Source organism: Miniopterus schreibersii (assembly GCF_964146895.1).
Source record: "Miniopterus schreibersii genome assembly, chromosome: 19".
Lineage (NCBI taxonomy): Eukaryota > Metazoa > Chordata > Mammalia > Chiroptera > Miniopteridae > Miniopterus > Miniopterus schreibersii.
In genome coordinates, this window is record NC_138119.1 from 7,620,400 (window position 1) to 7,638,285 (window position 17,886).

Genomic DNA, 17,886 nt, shown 5'->3' on the forward strand with positions numbered 1-17,886 from the left:
CCCCCACTGTTCATTCTCGGCGCCCTAAGAATCTACGCATTGGATAAGGGCGGTTTTTTCACAGATTCTAGAAGTGGGCGCCAGTTACAATGGCGAAGGCTTACGGTCCGCCTACCGAAAGGAACCTGATCTACACCAGGGTGAGACTGATCACTGCTCGCCAGCCCCGACTTTTAAAGATCCTGTCATTCTGCCTTCAGGGTGTTTATAAAATCCAATCATTTCGTTGTTAGGACGCCCGGTAATAAGATATACCCTGCCCCATGTGCAATCTAAACCCAGGCTTTGTCTGCCAAGAGCCTGGAAATGTTAGCCACGGTAATTAAGCCTGGTTAGTCTAGGTTCATTTTGGATTATCTTTTACTTATTAAATTTACTGGGTCAACATTGGTTAATAAGATTATATAGGTTTCAAGTGTAGATTTCTATGACATGATGTGTATATTGCATTGTGTGCCCACCACCCAGTCACGTCATCTTCCCTCACCATGTATTTGGTACCTTTACAACCCCTCCATCCCCCATCCCTCTGGTAACCACCATACTGTTGCCTGTGTCTATAAGTTCCAGTTTTATATCCCACATGAGTGAAACCATATGGCTCGTAGCTTTTTCTGACTTATTTTGCTTAGCATAATATTCTCAAGGCCCATCCATTGTTGTCTCAAGCGGCAGTATTTCATCTTAAGGCTGAGTAGTATTCCACTGTATATATGTATCACAGCTTCTTTATCCAAAGTGTATGAAGGAGACTTTGGTAGTTGCCGTGTCTTGGCCACCGTGAATAGTGCTGCAATTAACATAGGGGTTCATATATCTTTGTGAATAAATGTTTTGAAAATTTTCAGGTAGATACCCAGAAGAGGGATTGCTGGGTCATATGGTAACTCTATTTTTAATTTTTCTTTTTTTAAATGCTCACCTGAGGGTATTTTTTCCATTGCTTTTCAGAGAGAGTGGAAGTTGGTGGGGAGAGATTGGTTGCCTCCTGCTCACACGCCAACCTGGGCCTGGGATTGAGCCTGCAACTGAGGTTCGTGTCCTTGGCCAGAATCAAACCCTGGACCCTTCAGTCCACAGGCCGACATTCGCCAAGACAAACCGGCTGGGCTCTATTTTAAATTTTTTGAGGAACTGCCATACTGTTTTCCATAGTGGCTGTAACGGTTTACATTCCCACGGGCAGTGAATGAGAGTGCCTTTTTCTCCACGGCCTCTCCAATACTGACTTGTCTTATTGATCACAGGCGTTCTAACAGGTGTGAGATGGTCTCTCATTGTGGTTTTGATTTGTATTTCCCTAACAGCTAGTGAAGTTGAGCATCTTTTTATATATCTGTTGGCCATTTGTATGTCTTCTCGGGAGAAGTGTCTCAGGTCCTCTGCCCATTTTTTAATTGGATTGTTTAGTGTTGAGTTGTATTTCTTTATACATTTTGGATATTAACTCCTTGTTAGAGCTGTTGTTTGCAAATATCATCTCCCATTCAGTTGGTTGCCTTTTTGGTTTGTTGGCAGTCTTTTGCTGTGCAGAAGTTTTTCGTCCCATTCATTTATTTTTGCCTTTACTTCCCTTGCCTTTGGGGTCAAATTCATAAAATCTTCTCTAACACCAAGGTCCATGAATTTAGTACCTATGTTTTCTTCTATGTAATTTGTTTAAGATCTTATATTTAGGTCTTTGATCCATTTTGAATTAATTTTTGTACATGGGGACAAACTGCAGTCTAGTTTCATTCTTTTTTTAAAAATTTTTAAATTTATTTTTAATTTTTTTATTTTTATATATCTTTATTGATTTCAGAGAGAGGAAGGGAGAGGGAGAGGGAGAGAGACAGAAACATTAATGATGAGAGAGTCATTGATCGGCTGCAGCCCGCAACCCAGGCATGTGCCCTGATTGGGAATTGAACCCCGATCGCCTGGATCCTAGGTCGACACTCAACTGCTGAGCCACACCCGGCCAGGCTAGGTATTTTATTCTTTTTGTTGCAATTGCAGAAGGAATTTTATTTCTTTTTCTGAAATTTAATTAATATATAGGAATGCAGTGGATTTTTGTACATTGATTTTGTATCCTGCACTTCACTTTGTATTTGTTTATTGTTTCTAATAGTTTTTTGGTGGACTCTTTAGGGATATATATATATATATATATATATATAAAATCATGTTATCTGAAAAAGTGACACGATTATCTTTTAACCAATTAGATATAAACTTAAGTGAAGTAAAAGATCTTTACATTTTAAGCAATTTATTGAAAATTCTCCAAGAGACGCATGGAATTTTTGTGTTTATTCATTAGAAGAACTGTAAACAACATTTTATACAAATCTTGAACAATTCTTTTACAAACATGACCAGAATTCATAAAACTTTACAAAAAAATAAAAATAAAACAGACCTAAGAAAAGGAAGCAGCTCCAGATCACAGGGATAAAATACAACCCCCATCCCTGAAGCAAAGGTCTCCTCACAGAGGGATGGCCAGGATCCACCACAGTAATACCTCCTGCCCCCATTTTATAAACAATTCCCAGTTACTAACTGTTCCCTCAGGTTGGACTGTCAGAAGAGACCAAATGGGGAGATATCTGGTAAAAGCCTGTGTGGGGTAAGCTGCTTAATAAACATTTTTAAAAAGACACAGGTGCAGTTCTATTTTCTGGACCCACATCTACAGGAATTTATAGCACCGTTGTTACATGCTGTCGGCTTCAGATTCATACATGCACACTGAGTGATGTAATGACAATACTGTACAAATCAAACATTTTATCCTCATATAACTTGTAAGGTTAAGTCTGAATAAATATTTTTTATGCCAGTTAAAACCATCAGGAGTTGAAGAAAACTGACATTTGCTGTAACATCAACGAAAATTGCACCATTACTGACAAAATCCTTTTCCCAATCACTACTCTGCTTCAAAGGTTGGGGTGATTATGTGGTGTTGTCCCAGGAAATGTTCATATTCTTGACTTCTATTTAATTAGAGCAAAAAGTCCAACAATTCTAGGGGAACGAAAAAAGAATCTCATTAAGACGTCTATAGTTTGAAGTCCCATATCCTGAGAGCTGAGCTGGCTCTGCTACACTTCAGCTTAAAAGAAAACTTTTTCAACAGCTGCAATCCCACAGAGCTCCAACTTCCATCGGCAGGATTAACCAACTTTCTCTGTGCTCACAAGCTAACAGTTCTGCTTCAGTTCTGCTTCAGTCCTGGCTCTGGTATAACTGGGCAAGTTATTTAAAGTCTCTGAATTCCAGTTTCTTCGCTAGTAAAATGGAGAGGCAGGTACCTCAGAGCTGATTTAAAGACTGGATAAGATGGCACACGTACATGTACCACAGTGCATGGCACATAGACACTAAAAAATAAAAGGTAGTTCTCATGCCCTTGAAAGGACATTTCCTCTTAGTTATAATTCTAAAAAGTTTCATGTTGACACACAAGGAACAAGCTACTCGAGTGCCACACAATGTGGGGGATGAGCTGCAAGACGTCTACTTTTACAAGATGCTCAATAACAGTACTAATAAAGAGGGATCCCACATAAGTGAGACACCCCTAGACAGAACATTGGACAAAAAATGAGGGAAAGAGATATGATAAGGATATTCCTTAGCTCAACTCAAAGAGCGCGTAGGTTTAAAGCTGCCGTGGTATTTCAGTGATGAGAATTCTGTGTGTAGGGCTAGTGTCTGCCCCTTCTATCATGCCTCCCTAGGACCTTAAACTCAGCATTTCTCTCACTGTGCTTCTCTGTGAGCTGTGGGTTTTTTTTAATGCAACACTAAGTCTTTCCCTGATAAAAGACAAATCCCTTCATAGCCTAAGTACAAAACACAAAGAATGAGCCCAAGAATCAAACAGAAAAGGCCACTTAAAAACAACCAGAGGCAGAGTAAAGAGAGCACTGGTTCCAGATGACTCCCAATAGTTCTCTAGTGATTACTAAAGCAGCAACAGGAGAATCCTCCAAGAGCTTGGCCCACTCTATAACCTTTTCCACTTGCAAGGACTTTGTAGAATACTTCGGGGCATCCTGACTCTTGGAAAAATATTTTCTTTGGCACTTTCTGTCCTATTTAGGATGAGACAGTCAATCGAAGATTTCATTTCTTCTGCAGAAATTTCATTTTACTTCCTAAAGGGAGAAAAGAGTAGAGTGAACTCTCATTAGTTCATTTTTATTTATTGTATATTATTTGAAGCAAGGGATTAACAACCTAGTATTCAGAACAGCCCAGGAGTAAGCTGCTGTCTCAAGCTACCAGTTGATGTGATTAACTGCCCCCAACCCCCAAATGTCTAATTGTAGAGGTAGAAGAGAACTCAGACATCATCTAATCCAGTGGTTTTCAACCCTGTGTGTAGGTTAAAATCACCTGGTCTGTTCCCCAGAGATTATAATATTGTAGTCAGAGCCGAGAACCACTGATCTAATCTAACCCCATGGTATAAAGATGAAATAACAGGCCAAGGCACAATTTGCCCATGGCCTCTCAGCTAGTTAAGGATAGGGCCTAATTTTAATTAGGGGTATATATTTCAAAGACCAATGTGAATACCATAGGCTGTAGGTTCTTTATTGTTTGGGCTACTACACCACTGTTCTCCTATATCATACTGAATAATTTAAAGTTAACTATAATTGAACAATCATAAACAATCATGTTTCTTTATGAAGTGTAAAATTAGAGACTTGCAGGAAATCCCCTTTTGTTTCAGATGCCCTCTAAGCCTGGTGTTTTAAACTGGAGTCTATGGATGGACTTCAGGAGGGGTCCATGAACACCCTAAAATTATATATGCAAAATGTTTGTATGCCCTAAGTATATTTTTCTGGGGGAAAAGTTCACAGTTTTTATAAGATTCCCCCAGGGATGTGACCTAGAAAAGATTAATAATCATGACACGCAAATTCTTACATCATAAGGGGGTGTCTTCTGAGGAAAACGATCCAATGAACAACTCTGATGGGGAATCCCAACCTCCGAGAAAGAGAATTCTTTCTCTCCAAAACACTTTGGAATTAGGGGTTATGGTTTCTGGTCAGCCTACCTGAGGTTATATCATTGATCTGAGGATAAAGCTTTTGCAATGAGGCACACTTACTGCAAAAGCTTTTTTCAGCCACATTTTTAATAGGAAAATAATAGCAACTTACCAAGACTCCGCAAAATTCTGTTCACCCCACTGGGCTCAGTCTCAGGAATTGTTTCCAAATACTGGAAGGCCCGGACCTCGAACAGACCTACAAGGAAAACACATGTTGGTGAAATTCTCCAGCGCTCAAGAGTGAAAATCAATTAAATAGAACTCTGTGCTCACTACTATGTACCTCCATAGTTAAGACAATATTACAAAAAAAATACTTCCCACAATAAACAACTCAGATTTCGAGCCCTGTAGCTTTATGCTATTTTTTTGTTTATATTATTTTCAAGCCTTCCAAGTGCTCATTAAATACAGAGGGAGAACTTTATGAGAAAACCGACCTTTCACCCCACTTTTCCGAAGCTCCCGATCCTGGATGAATCCTGCAAACATCTGAGTTTCCATGAAGAGGTCCAGGAAGTGGCGAACGCTTCGGGAGGTGTGGGATTTACGGAATGGCTCCCTTTGGAATATACGCTCCCCACGCTCAGTGACAGTCATGTTCAGAGAATAATGTCCCACCAGCTCCACGAAAAACCTGACAAATGCTTCGGACACCAGAGAGTTAAGTGTCACATCTGATGCACAATGAAAGAAAAAGAAAGAAAAAAAGTCCTTTAAGTTTTGTGTTTATGGGAACACTGGCTCTAGTTTTGCTGCCTAGGAAAGCACAGGTCAAAGCAAGGAGAACTAACGTAGGAACGCTCACTCTTAGCTGTCCTGCACCCTCCGTGACCTGCAAAAAGCAGGCAGCTCACATCCTTACCTTGTCTTCCTTCACACTCATTACCTTTTTGATTTGCAAAGCCTGGCTGCACATCTCTGATTTCACTGGAATGGCTCTTTCTGAGGCCAACAGTGAGAACCAAATTGCACTTGCATTTCTGCCTTTAGACTCCTTTAAACTCTGTGCTCACCTCCTCCTCAGCCCTCTGTTCTCCCACAACTATGTGCTCTCCCGAGTCCTGATTCCTCTCCTGCCTTTATGACCAACACCATTCCCTTGCCCCTTCCTCTTCCTGAGCATGGTCCTCAGGCCACTTCTCAACATTCCTTTCCTTAAGCAGCTCATTGGCAGCGAGCGAGAGCTGGCTTTCCGCATGCTAATTCTGGACCCTGGACCTCCATCCCTGGTATTTCACCAAAATTCACCTTCTGTGTTTTCAGACTACCGTTGGGTGACCATCATTTGGCTGTCCCATTAACACTTAAATCCCATTTGTCTCAAAAATCAGGACCTTTTGGGAAAATAGTAGAACATGAATCGAACAAATAAACAATACATGTTCCAACCCATATTCATTATATTTTTCCACCAAATAAGTTTCTCAACTTTCCCATTTCATATAGTACCATGATTATTCCATAATACATAATAATCTACTGAGTGCTTAAAATATGTCAGGCACTGTACTGTATTGTGGTTTTACAAATGTTATAATCCAACAAGGTGGATATTATTATTTCCCTTTTACACATGAGGAAACTGAGGCTCAAAACAAAGAAATTCTCCAGAGTCATCTAAGTACAGCAGAGAAGCTGCCTGACTCCGCCCCACCTTTCTTTCATTAATCCTCACCTGAGGATGTTTTTTCCATTGCTGGCTAATCTTGGCCCTTTGAACTTCCATTAAAACTTTACAAAAAGCTGAATGTCAGTCCAATTCTTTCTCTCTCTCTCTTTTTTTTTAATATATGTATCTTTATTGATTTCAGAGAGAGGAAGGGAGAGGGAGAGAGATAGAGACATCAATGATGAGAGAGCGGGGATTGACTGGGGATTGAGCCCACAACCTGGGCATGTGCCCTGACTGGGAATTGAACCATGATCTTCTGGATCCTGGGTCGACGCTCAACTGTTGAGCCACACCAGCCAGGCCCAATTCTCTCTTGAACCTTCCCCAATCCTGTTTTCTTCCCATCATTTAGCAGAATCTGCTGTTACCAAGGCAGCCGGGGATCGAGCCTGCAACCAACGGAGGTGCCCTTGGCTGGAACTGAACCAGGGACCCTTCAGTCCATGGGCCGATGCTCTAACCACTGAGCCAAGCCGGCTAGGGCTATTTTATATTTTTAGATTTCACATATAAGTGAAATCATACAATATTTGTCTTATTTCACTTAGTATAATACCTTCTAGGTCCATCTGTGTTATCCCAAATGGCAATTTTATTATTGCTGAGTGATATTCCTTGGTGGATATACACACATCTTCTTTATCCATTCATCTACTGATGGACATCTAGGTGGCTTCCACATCTTGCCTTTTACTAGTAATGCTACATTGAACATGTGCCTTTGTAAATCAGTGTTTTTGTTTTCTTCTGATAAATGCCCAGAAGAGGAATTGCTGGTTGTATGGCAGCTCATTTTCTGAGGAACCTACATACTGTTTTTCCATAGTGGCTGCACTAATTTACAGTCCCACAGGACAGGACAATCAGGAAAAGCCTCACTGAAAAAGTGACATTTGAGCACAGAAGAGTGAGCAGGGGCCATGTGGCTGTCTGGAGGAACAGCTGTCCATAAATGGGACTGAGCAAGTACAAAAGTCCTGAAATAGAAGGGGACCTGGCACATCTGAGGGTCAGCAGGGAAGCTCATCATAAGCTTTTCAAGGCACAGGCACAACCTCATACTTCTTTGTGTATCTTTTAGTGGGGTGCTGGGCACTCAGTAAATATTTACTGCCTTGACCTTAAGTCCTCAGGCCACCTGTCACATACCTTGTGAAAAATTCTGCTCCTGAGCCAAGATTTCATCTCGTTCTTCCAAAATCTGCATGAGGGCAGCTTGGAGTTTAGGCGGTAAAATGTCATCCTCATCAGACACCTTATGAGAGGAAATGGAGATTTTCATGAGCTTGAGAGTGCCTCAGACACGCACTAGTCAGCTCCCCAAATTCCACAGGCAACTCTCTATATGTGGCTGAAGGGTCAGTCTGAAGCTTCCCTACAGTGAGCAGAATCCATGATGCTTATGATGTATACATCCTAACTATATTAAACAAATAACATACTGATCAAATTTTCTGGTACTTTCTACAAAATTTCTCTCATCTGCAAGTCTTATGTTAGAAAGATCATCCTCAAACAAATGGTGTTTCAAATGTGATGAGCTAAGTGATTCTGAAAACAAAGTCTTGGGAAACATTCTTTCAACCCTGTATTCAGTGCTCACAAGCCCATATACAGTTTATACACAGAGAGCTACTCTAAGAAGGTGTTACTAACTCTGCCTTCCACTTTAATACCCAGAAGAATGGACCACTTCTTTTTTTGCCCCTACTATACACTTTGTACAAATTCCTATTATACTATTTCTAAAACTTTACGTGTATGTATGTGCCCCCTCCCCACCGTTAGACTAGAAGGCCTAAGGGCTCAAATTCTGTCTTACTCATAGATTCAGAATATCTGGAAATAATCAGTTTTAAATGCTTAAGTTTAATTAAATTAGAGGCTTATACGTCAACTCGTCTGGACTTGAAGGGAAGGTTACCCGTTTTGAGAATGACATTCTGTTTCCTCCTTCCTTCTTTGGGATACTCAGCTAAAACCCGAGCCAAATTTTTCAGGTCAGTCTTGTATGATCGGCCACAGTGCCAAGTCAAGTATGTGTAGGAACTAAAAGTCTTGTCTGAATCATCTTCTCTAAGTACTTTCACATATTTTCTGTCTAATTATCCCCAAATATTATGTAATCGCCTCCTTTGTCACTCACCTCCTGTAAAAACTTGTCTGCACAGAGATCAACTATCAGCACCTATGGGATAAAGGAGCGAGGCAAGTTAAACCAGAGACAGTCACAAATAAATATGTTAGGCACTGCTTGGTCAGAAAGAGTGTTTTGATTCTTTCAAGCAATGGGAACATTTTTAAACAAAATTAACTTAAAGTTATAACCCATTTAAAAATTAACTCACCAATACACCAACAAATAAATTGCAAGTGAAAAGAATGATGGCAGGCACATCTACAGATTAAAAGAGTCTAAAAAACATACCAACCAAATGTAACGTGTGGACTTTATTTGGGATCTGACTCAAACAAACTATTAAAGATTTATGAAATAATTGGAGAGTTGAACCCTAAATTTTGCTGATATTACAAAACTGTTATTAAATTTTTAGGTGTGATAATGGTATTGTGATTTTGTTAAAAATGCCATTATGTTAGAGATTTATTTTGTAATATTTAGAGATGAAATTATGTCACAGTATGCTTCAAAATACGTGGGAGAGTGGAATGGATAAGGGTAAAGATTGGCCATAACGTGGTAAGTATTGAACTAGGGTGACTGGATTTATTTTGCTCTTTTGTTTACTTTTACATATGTTCAAAATTTTGCATCAAAGTTTTTAAAAAGGTTATTACAAAAATCAGTTGCATTTCTATACAACTATCTGAAAAAGAAATTATTAAGAAAATTTCACTTTCAATTGTATCAAAAAGAATAAAATACCTAAGAATAAATTTAACCAAGGAAGTGAAACATATATACACTGAAAACTATAAGACACTGATGAGAAAAATTAAAGACACAAATAAATGGGAAGAAATTCTGTTTTCAGGGATTGGAAGAATTCATAGTTAAAATATTCATACTACTCAAAGCAATCTACAAGTCAATGCAATCCCAAAGATATTTTTCACTGAAATAGAACAAATAATCTAAAATTCATATAGAGCCACAAAAGATTCTAAATAGCCAAAGAAATCTTGAGAAAGAAGAACAAAGCTGAAGGTATCTCACTTTCTGATTTCAAACTACTTTATACAGTAATTAAGAGAGTATGGTATTGGCATAAAAAAGGACACACAGATCAATGGAAGAGAATAGAGTCCAGGAATAAACTAACTCATACATAGTCAATCAATTTACAACAAAAGAGCTAAGAATATACAAATGGGGAAAGGACAGTCTCTTCAATAAATGGAGTTGGCAAAACTGGACAGCCACATGCAAACAAAACAAAACAGAACAACTGCACCCCTATCTTACACCATACACAAAACCCAACAAAATGTAAAGACTTGAATGGAGGACCTGAAACCATAAAACTTAGAAAAAAACATAGGAAGCAAGCCTCTTCCTATGAAGATCTTAGTCTTGGCAATGACTTTTTGCATTTGACAGCAAAGGTAAAGGCAACTTAAGCAAAAATAAACAAGTGGGGACTACACCAGACTAAAAAGCTTCTGCACAAAGAAACCATCATAAAATGAAAAGAAAACCTACAGAGTGGGAAAAATATCTGCAAATCATATATCAGATAAGGGTTTAATATGCAAAATATATAAAGAACCCATAGAACTCAACAGCAAAACAAACAAAAACAATCCAATTAAGAAATAGGCAGAGAAATTGAGTAGAGATTTTTTCCAAAGAAGATATATAATGGTCAATAGACACACGAAAAGGTACTCAACCTCATTAAACATCAAGGAAATGCAAATCAAACCACAATGTGGTATCACCTCACACCTTTTAGAGTGGCTGTTATAAAAAAGACAAGAGATAAATGCTGATGAGGATGTGGTGAAAAGGGAAGCCTGTGCACCGCTGGTGGGAATGTAAACTGGCGCAACCATATGGAAAAAAGTATGGAGGTTCCTCAAAAATTATAAACAGAACTACCATGTGATCCAGCAATTCCACTTTGGGCATAAATCCAGAGGAAATGAAATCACTATCTCAAAAAGATGTACTCACTCCCATGATCACTGAAGCATTATTTACAATAGCCAAGACATGGAAACAACCTATGTGTCCACTGACAGATGAACAAAGAAGATGTTATATATATATATTTATATATGTGTGTGTATACACACACACACACATACACACAATGGAATGTTATTTAGCCATAAAAAAGAAGGAAAACCTGCTATTTGTGACAACACAGATAGGCCTTGAGGGCATTATGCTAAGTGAAATAAGCCAGGCAGAGAAAGACAAATACCATATGATCTCACTTATATATAGAATCTAAGAAAAACAAACTCATAGATACCAAGAAGAGATTGGTGGTTACCAGAGATGCGAGGGTGAGGAGTGGGCAAAATGAGTGAAGTTGGTCAAAAGATACAAACTTCCAGTTATAAAATGAGTAAGTCCTGGGGACAATTAACAAAACTGCACTGTATACTTGAAAGTTGCTAAGAGAGTAGATCTTAAAGTTTTCATCACAAGAAACGTGTAACTATGTGAAGTGATGAATGTTAACTACATTTATTGTGGTAATCATTTCACATTATGTACATATGTCAAATCATTATGTTGTACATCTTAAACTAATACCATGTTATAGGTCAATTATATATCAATAAAACTGGGGATTGGGAAGGTTAACGCAGCAGAGTAATGGAGAACAGTCCTTTCAATAAATGGTACTAGGAGAGTTGTAACAACACCTACCTCCTATCAGATACAAAAAAATCCAGTCCCAGGATTCAGAACCAAAAATTAAAGGCACAAGAATAAAGCTTCCAAAGCTTCCAGGAGATAATGTCGGAGGATATCTCCATGAAGTTAATATAAAGAAAAATTTAAGTAGCTTGCACACACAAAAATCTCTAACCATAAAGGAAAAGACTGATAATTCTGACCACATTAGAATTAAGAATTTCTGTGCATTAAAAAACCCTGTTTTGGAGAATGATTTTTCAAGCCATCAGGGGCTGGTATGTAAAATACAAAAAGGGTCTTACAAATCACCAAGGGTGAACAATCCAGCAGAAAGATAGACAAGGAATTTTATACAAAATGCTATTCAAATGGCCAATAAACATAGAGAACGATGCTCACCCTCAACAGTAATCAAGGAATGCAAATTAAACCACAATGAGAATATCACTACACACCCACCAGAGAGGCTAAATTACACAAACTGATGACAACAAGAATTGCTGGCAAGGATGTGGAGCAACAGGAACTCTTATACACTGCTGGAGGGAGTTTAGTTTGGCACAACTATTTTGGAAAACAGTATGACTTTATTTACTGAAGGTGAAGATATGCTTACCCTATAACCCGGCAACTCCATTTCCAAGTATATACCCATAGAGCTGCATGCACCTATGTACCAAGGGTCATGTACAAGAATATTTACAGCAGCATTATTCATAATAACCCCAAACTGGAAGCAACTCAAAATATCCAACTGTAGGATAGATAAGAAGATTGTGGTACATTCACACAATGGAATACTATACACAATGAGATGATCAAATTACTGTAAATCTCATCATGGATGAATCTTACAGACATAATGTTGATCATAAGAAATCATTAAAAAAAAAATAAAAAATATATATATATATACACACACTCTATGAGTCCATTTATATAAAGCTTAAGACCAGGCAAAACTGAATTATATTGTTCAGGGGTACATTCCTAGGATATAAAACTATAAAGTAAAACAAGTACATAAACACCATAAAAGTCAAGACTGGTAACTTTCTGTGGGGGGAGGGGAAGGGAACAGTGACTAGAAGGAGGCATGAAGGAGACTTTTGGGGTGAGTGGGGGGCGGCTGGCAGTGTTTCCATTGTTGTAATGTTTCTGTTATATTCAGTGTTGTTACATAAGCAACAGGTGATAATTCACTGCGCTGCACATTTTGTTTTGGGCACTCATCTACATGTGCATTATCTTTGAAACAATTTTTAAAGTTAATCCAGAGTAGTTTTTATGTTTGACTTTAAAAAAGAGACCTAACCTTTAAAATAATACAAGAATGAGCCCATAGTTCACAACTGTAAATAAGATACATGTGTACCATAAATTCATGTACACTATAGAATTTCTCACTTTAAGATACAAAAATATGATAGCATAATGTATTAATAATAATGTATTAACATTAATTAACAACTCCATCACTCTTAAAGATCACTTGTTTTCATTGTCAGTGCTCCAGTCTTTACCACAGGTACTACTACTCCCCTCTCACCTCTTCAATGGGCAGGTCCTGGAGCTGTGGTAAAGAGCAAGACAGGATTCCAATGAGGAATGGAGTAGGTGAGCACACGATGTCGATCATAGATGCTGGCAGGACTGGGATGTAGGTGTGTTGCCAGGTAAATGGATACAGTGTGGCAACTACAGCATGGCCACATTTCGACAGGGTGCTAGCCAGAGGAGAAAGCAAACGGTGTCACAGAGCATCCTATGGAGGCATTGCAGATGTCATGTAAACAGAATTACCAATGGATGGCAGTTAGTGATCACAGATTAACAATTCTGTGATTACTCATTAATTTTTAACATTTTATTTAAAAATTTAACTTAATTCACTGGAAATCATTAATTTCAATCCAGCTCTTCCTTCCAATTTATATTACTAAAATTTAGTGTGTACCTAGAAAAGCAATGCTAATTTTTAACAGCTTAAGCAAAACACATTTAGAAAGGTAAATTAATTGCAACATCCAAAAGTCACTGCTATAGCTTAGTGCAAATAGGTTTTGTATTATTTACCATTTGGAATTATCCATGTCACTATGGCATTAGGTAACTGATTGAGTACCTACAGTTTTTTAATATGACCAAGTTTTAAAACAGTCAAAGCACATAAAACATCAGTGGGAAGTCACATTATTTACTTATTTCTCACCTTAGGCTGTTAGCCACAAAGATTACCCTTCGCTCCAAAAGGAGAGAGGCACAGACCCGGATGAGGTGACACACGCTCAGGCACTTAAAGAGACATTCGAAGTCCACATGCTCTAATCGGGAATCCAGTGGTCGGCAGAGTTCAATGGACTGAAATGCAAGAATCTGAATCAGGGAGCTGAAACAATTCTAATGACAACACTAATGGGTCCTGTCATTCTTTTATAGGTCAAGTTCAAGAAAAAGGGTCTGCTACAAAGAGTTTGTGAAGCTGCCTACCCTAATCCCAAGACTGAACACCTTATTTTTGTAATTTTGTAAATTTCTGGTAAAATCCTTTATCTCACCTGACAACAGTATGTATAATCTTCATTTGTCACAATTTATTGTAATGACTGAAGTTGTCATTACCAAGCGGCTCAACTGGATATTTCTCCAGTGCTTTGTGAGGCTAAAATATTCCATACAGTTTACAGAGAAGGGAAAATAGGCTCCTGAAAACTGCCTACCTGCTGCTGTGAGGCCTGGCAGCTATCAAACCTTTGCAAAATGAACTAACTCACCCCATCTCCAGCCCCAGGGAGGTAGCTCTTGACTGTGATGGTGCGTCCAGGAGCTGGGAAAGGAGCTTCCATGACACTTCGCATGAACGGGTAAACCAGAGCTGGAGACATTTCTCTTCTCTTCTCTACTTCATCTAGAATCTATTCATACAAAATATGTTATTTTATTAGGAACTCAAAGACATAAAAAAGACATAAAAAATAAACTGCCAAACTTGGTGTGCAAACTTAAAAATAACACCAATTTAAAAAAAAATAAGCTTCCACATTATATGCCTTCATTAAAGGCATTGTATCTCTTGGGAGTATCTTTATATCACCAAGAAAAGTTATTAAAATAAATCAACTTATTTTTAGAAGAGGAGTCCCTTTTATTTCACTAAGGGAGGGGTAAAGAAGGTGACACTGACAATGACATACTGCAGTTTGGGGTCTGGGAACGATGAGATAAGATAAGCTTCAGGCAATGTCCTCGTCTGAGCTAGCAAAGCAGGATATGGGTGACTTGGCAACAGCATCTGGATTAGAGATCTAAGTTTAAGCCTTCACACCGGTGGCTCTAACCCACTAATGGGAAACCCTTTCTAAAGTAGTATGCCCAGTGACGTAATCAGAAACCTAAACTTACGCAGAGCTCAGAAAGAACACCACTTTTCATAGGGACCATTCCCCACTCACCTTTGAAAAAAGGTTGAAGCAGCCTAGGCGACTGACCATGCAGTAAACCTCAGGGAGTCGCTTTCCTTTGCCTTCTGGCTAATAGAAAAGAACCAACAAAGCAAAAATGAAGCAGCACAAGTTTTTACTAATTTGGACTATCAACACTCCCTTAATACTCTTTAATACAAAGTAGAAATCAAGGTTCTCATCCTCAATGAGCACTGAAAGACCGGGTAATGCTAAAAAAAATAGCATAATTATTCCAGGTTTAGTGGAGGCATTTAAGCCAGAAGAAAGGAACTCAGAGCCCTTGATTGACTCATTGCACTCCACTCCTCAAATACACCCAGACCGATGCAGCCCTACTCAGTGGTTCCTTTCTCTATTACAAACAAACAAATAAAATAAATAAGTCCACACCCTTTTCCTCTAAAGTACTATGTGACTAACCCCAACCTCGCTCTTACTGTTGAAAGCTAACATAGCTTCTTTAACACACAAATCACTGAAGAGACCTCAAACTCATCTGGAGATAGTGTTTCTGAAGTTCCTAGTGTGAGTCTATTGCTCCTTGACCAGCCCTACCTGTAGCACAAGCCTGGAACTTACCAAAAGCTTCTTACAGTAACCAAACCACCGGCTCCCATCTTCACCAGTTAAGACAAAGGAGAATGTTTCACTGAAAAAAAACAGGAACTAGTTTGAGATCCAAACAACTGCTTATGACATTCCTCATGGAACAACTGAAAATCAGAGCCTAACAGCAGTGACTTTGTGATGGCAGAGGAGGTAATGATGTTACATTCACTGCAAGTCACACTGCTCCCGAGGGAGAAAGCCCAGGCCTTGACTGTCCTGTCTGGCACGGGAGTGAGAGTCCAGGGAGAGGACAAGCTGTTGATGCTGCCACCTCCTTTTACTCATTTATCTAGCCTAGCTGTCGTCAAGCCTGTTTTCCTTTTGTTGAATGTCCAATGCAGTCAAATACATCAGGCAGCTATATGTGACTGTAATAAGCTATTTTCCCTCCCAAATTCTTCTATATAGTTCTGCGAGGTCATATGGAACAGTGATAGGCAAAGGATAGTACCCTTAATATATAAAAATTAACAGAAAAATCAGCAATTCCTCATTAGAATCATAGGCAAAAGATATGCAGAGATAATTTACGAAAAGAAGATCTAACGATGCCCAAGAAGTGAGTTCATTAATAATAAAAAAGTCCAAATTTGAACAATAAATACACATATCCACATACAGCCAAAACGAAAACCTGGAAGGGAATGTGGCAAACTATTTACAGTGATTATCTCTGAGTAACCGGGATGCCAGTGACTTCTCATTTCTGCTTTTTACTTACTTCTCTGTATTTTCCAAATATTCTAGAATAAAGACACATAACCTGTTTGGGCGGGGCGGGGTGGGGGTGGGGGAACCAGCCAGGGCAATAAGGAAGCAGCAGCCCCTCCAGTTTGCAGTGTAACTGCCAGCACAAAAGCATCAGGATTGATGGTGCAGAGGCGAGAGTGGCGATCAGGCTGAACTGGTTATGAGAGACAGCAGCTTAGACTGGAGGCAACAGGAGGTAGAAGGGCAGGGCTACTTAGGCAACGGCTGAGGCTGCCTTCCAGCCGGGCATTATCATGTGATATGGGTCACAGAACCACACTTTTCAGTCTGAATGGCATGATCAATAATCACAGGTGTGAACAAAGCAGTTATCGATTTTCAAGCAGGATGCACAAACAATAGTTTATTATTGAAATTGGTATTTTTCTCTTCATACCGGGAAGAAATTCTTTATACCTCCCTCTCAACATACTACACATCCCAAACTGGAGCCTCCCCTTGTACATGTCCCACAGGGGCCCATACAATCTGGGCCATGGCTTCTTCTATCACGCTGAAGATGCACTGCTCTGTTTTATCTGTTTCTGAGTCTCTAAGGTCAAGTCTTTTCTCCTTTTCTATACCCTTGGTGGCATTTCTGATTGAATGTAAAGTGGAACTTTTCTTCCTGCAGGACTGGCAAAGCGGACAGACCCTCAAACTTGTTTTCCCTTTGACATTGACATTATTCCGTGTTTTTCTTTTTTGAGCCCCACAGAGGAAATGTTTAATTCTTTCTCCTTTCCTCCCACTGCATCCTTGACCTGCCAGTGGTCACATAGCTTCCCTGCTGACTCTCCCCACTTCTCAAGCACCAATTCTACATTTGTGGTCCCGACAAACAGAAATCATACAAAGTAGCCTATTTACCTCTTGAGTTCTGAGGTTGGAGCCCAGTCCTTCGAATCAGGAAAGCAAAATTTGGGGATAACTTTGAGTCTCTCTTCGGTGTCTTTGGATTGCTTAAAGCCATGGTCACCCTGAAAAAGAACAATACAGGTGAATAATAGTCTATGTAAGTGGAGAACAGACAACAACTCAGCCTGTCTTGGGAAAAGAGGTCACTGATAAGCCTAAGTAGTCATCTCAGCCCACTTTTGTGCTGTTTAACAAGGCAGGAAGGGCCAAGACTGGTAATCTCAAGAGGCACTGAGAACAAAGTTACTGAGAATGAAAAATCCTATTTTCACACAGAAATGGTATTGTGGAGATCCTATAATCTGATATAGGAGAGAGAACTGAACATGGAACATAAAATAAATAAAAATCTGTTTTATAATATACTGATAGCAAAAGCCTAGTCAGCTCTAGTCACTCTCTGATCAATAATCAAAGATGTTTTGAAAAGGCAGATGAATGTTTCTCAGAAAAGAAATTTTTAGGCTCTGCCCCATATATGACCGTTTCCTTCAGCATGGAATCTCTGCTATCTGATTGCTGGTTTGCAACTTGCTGTAAAATTTCAGCACGAAAGACCCTTTTG

At 39.1% G+C, this 17,886-nt stretch overlaps 1 protein-coding gene across 1 annotated transcript in view; it reads right to left on the reverse strand.

Annotated features, from left to right (window-relative positions):
- Nucleotides 1-2,227: 2,227 nt before the first annotated feature.
- Nucleotides 2,228-17,886, reverse strand: part of DENND2C (DENN domain containing 2C) — a 48,333-nt gene continuing 32,674 nt past the window's right edge. Inside the window, exons 9-19 of the mRNA XM_081121151.1 lie at nt 17,274-17,383; nt 15,624-15,693; nt 15,033-15,110; nt 14,355-14,495; nt 13,793-13,941; nt 13,130-13,307; nt 8,890-8,931; nt 7,893-7,998; nt 5,509-5,745; nt 5,178-5,264; nt 2,228-4,154 (exon numbers count right to left, since the gene is read on the reverse strand). Coding sequence (XP_080977277.1) covers nt 4,123-4,154; nt 5,178-5,264; nt 5,509-5,745; nt 7,893-7,998; nt 8,890-8,931; nt 13,130-13,307; nt 13,793-13,941; nt 14,355-14,495; nt 15,033-15,110; nt 15,624-15,693; nt 17,274-17,383 — 1,230 coding nt within the window. The 3' untranslated portion in view covers nt 2,228-4,122. The remainder of the gene's footprint in view (nt 4,155-5,177; nt 5,265-5,508; nt 5,746-7,892; nt 7,999-8,889; nt 8,932-13,129; nt 13,308-13,792; nt 13,942-14,354; nt 14,496-15,032; nt 15,111-15,623; nt 15,694-17,273; nt 17,384-17,886) is intronic.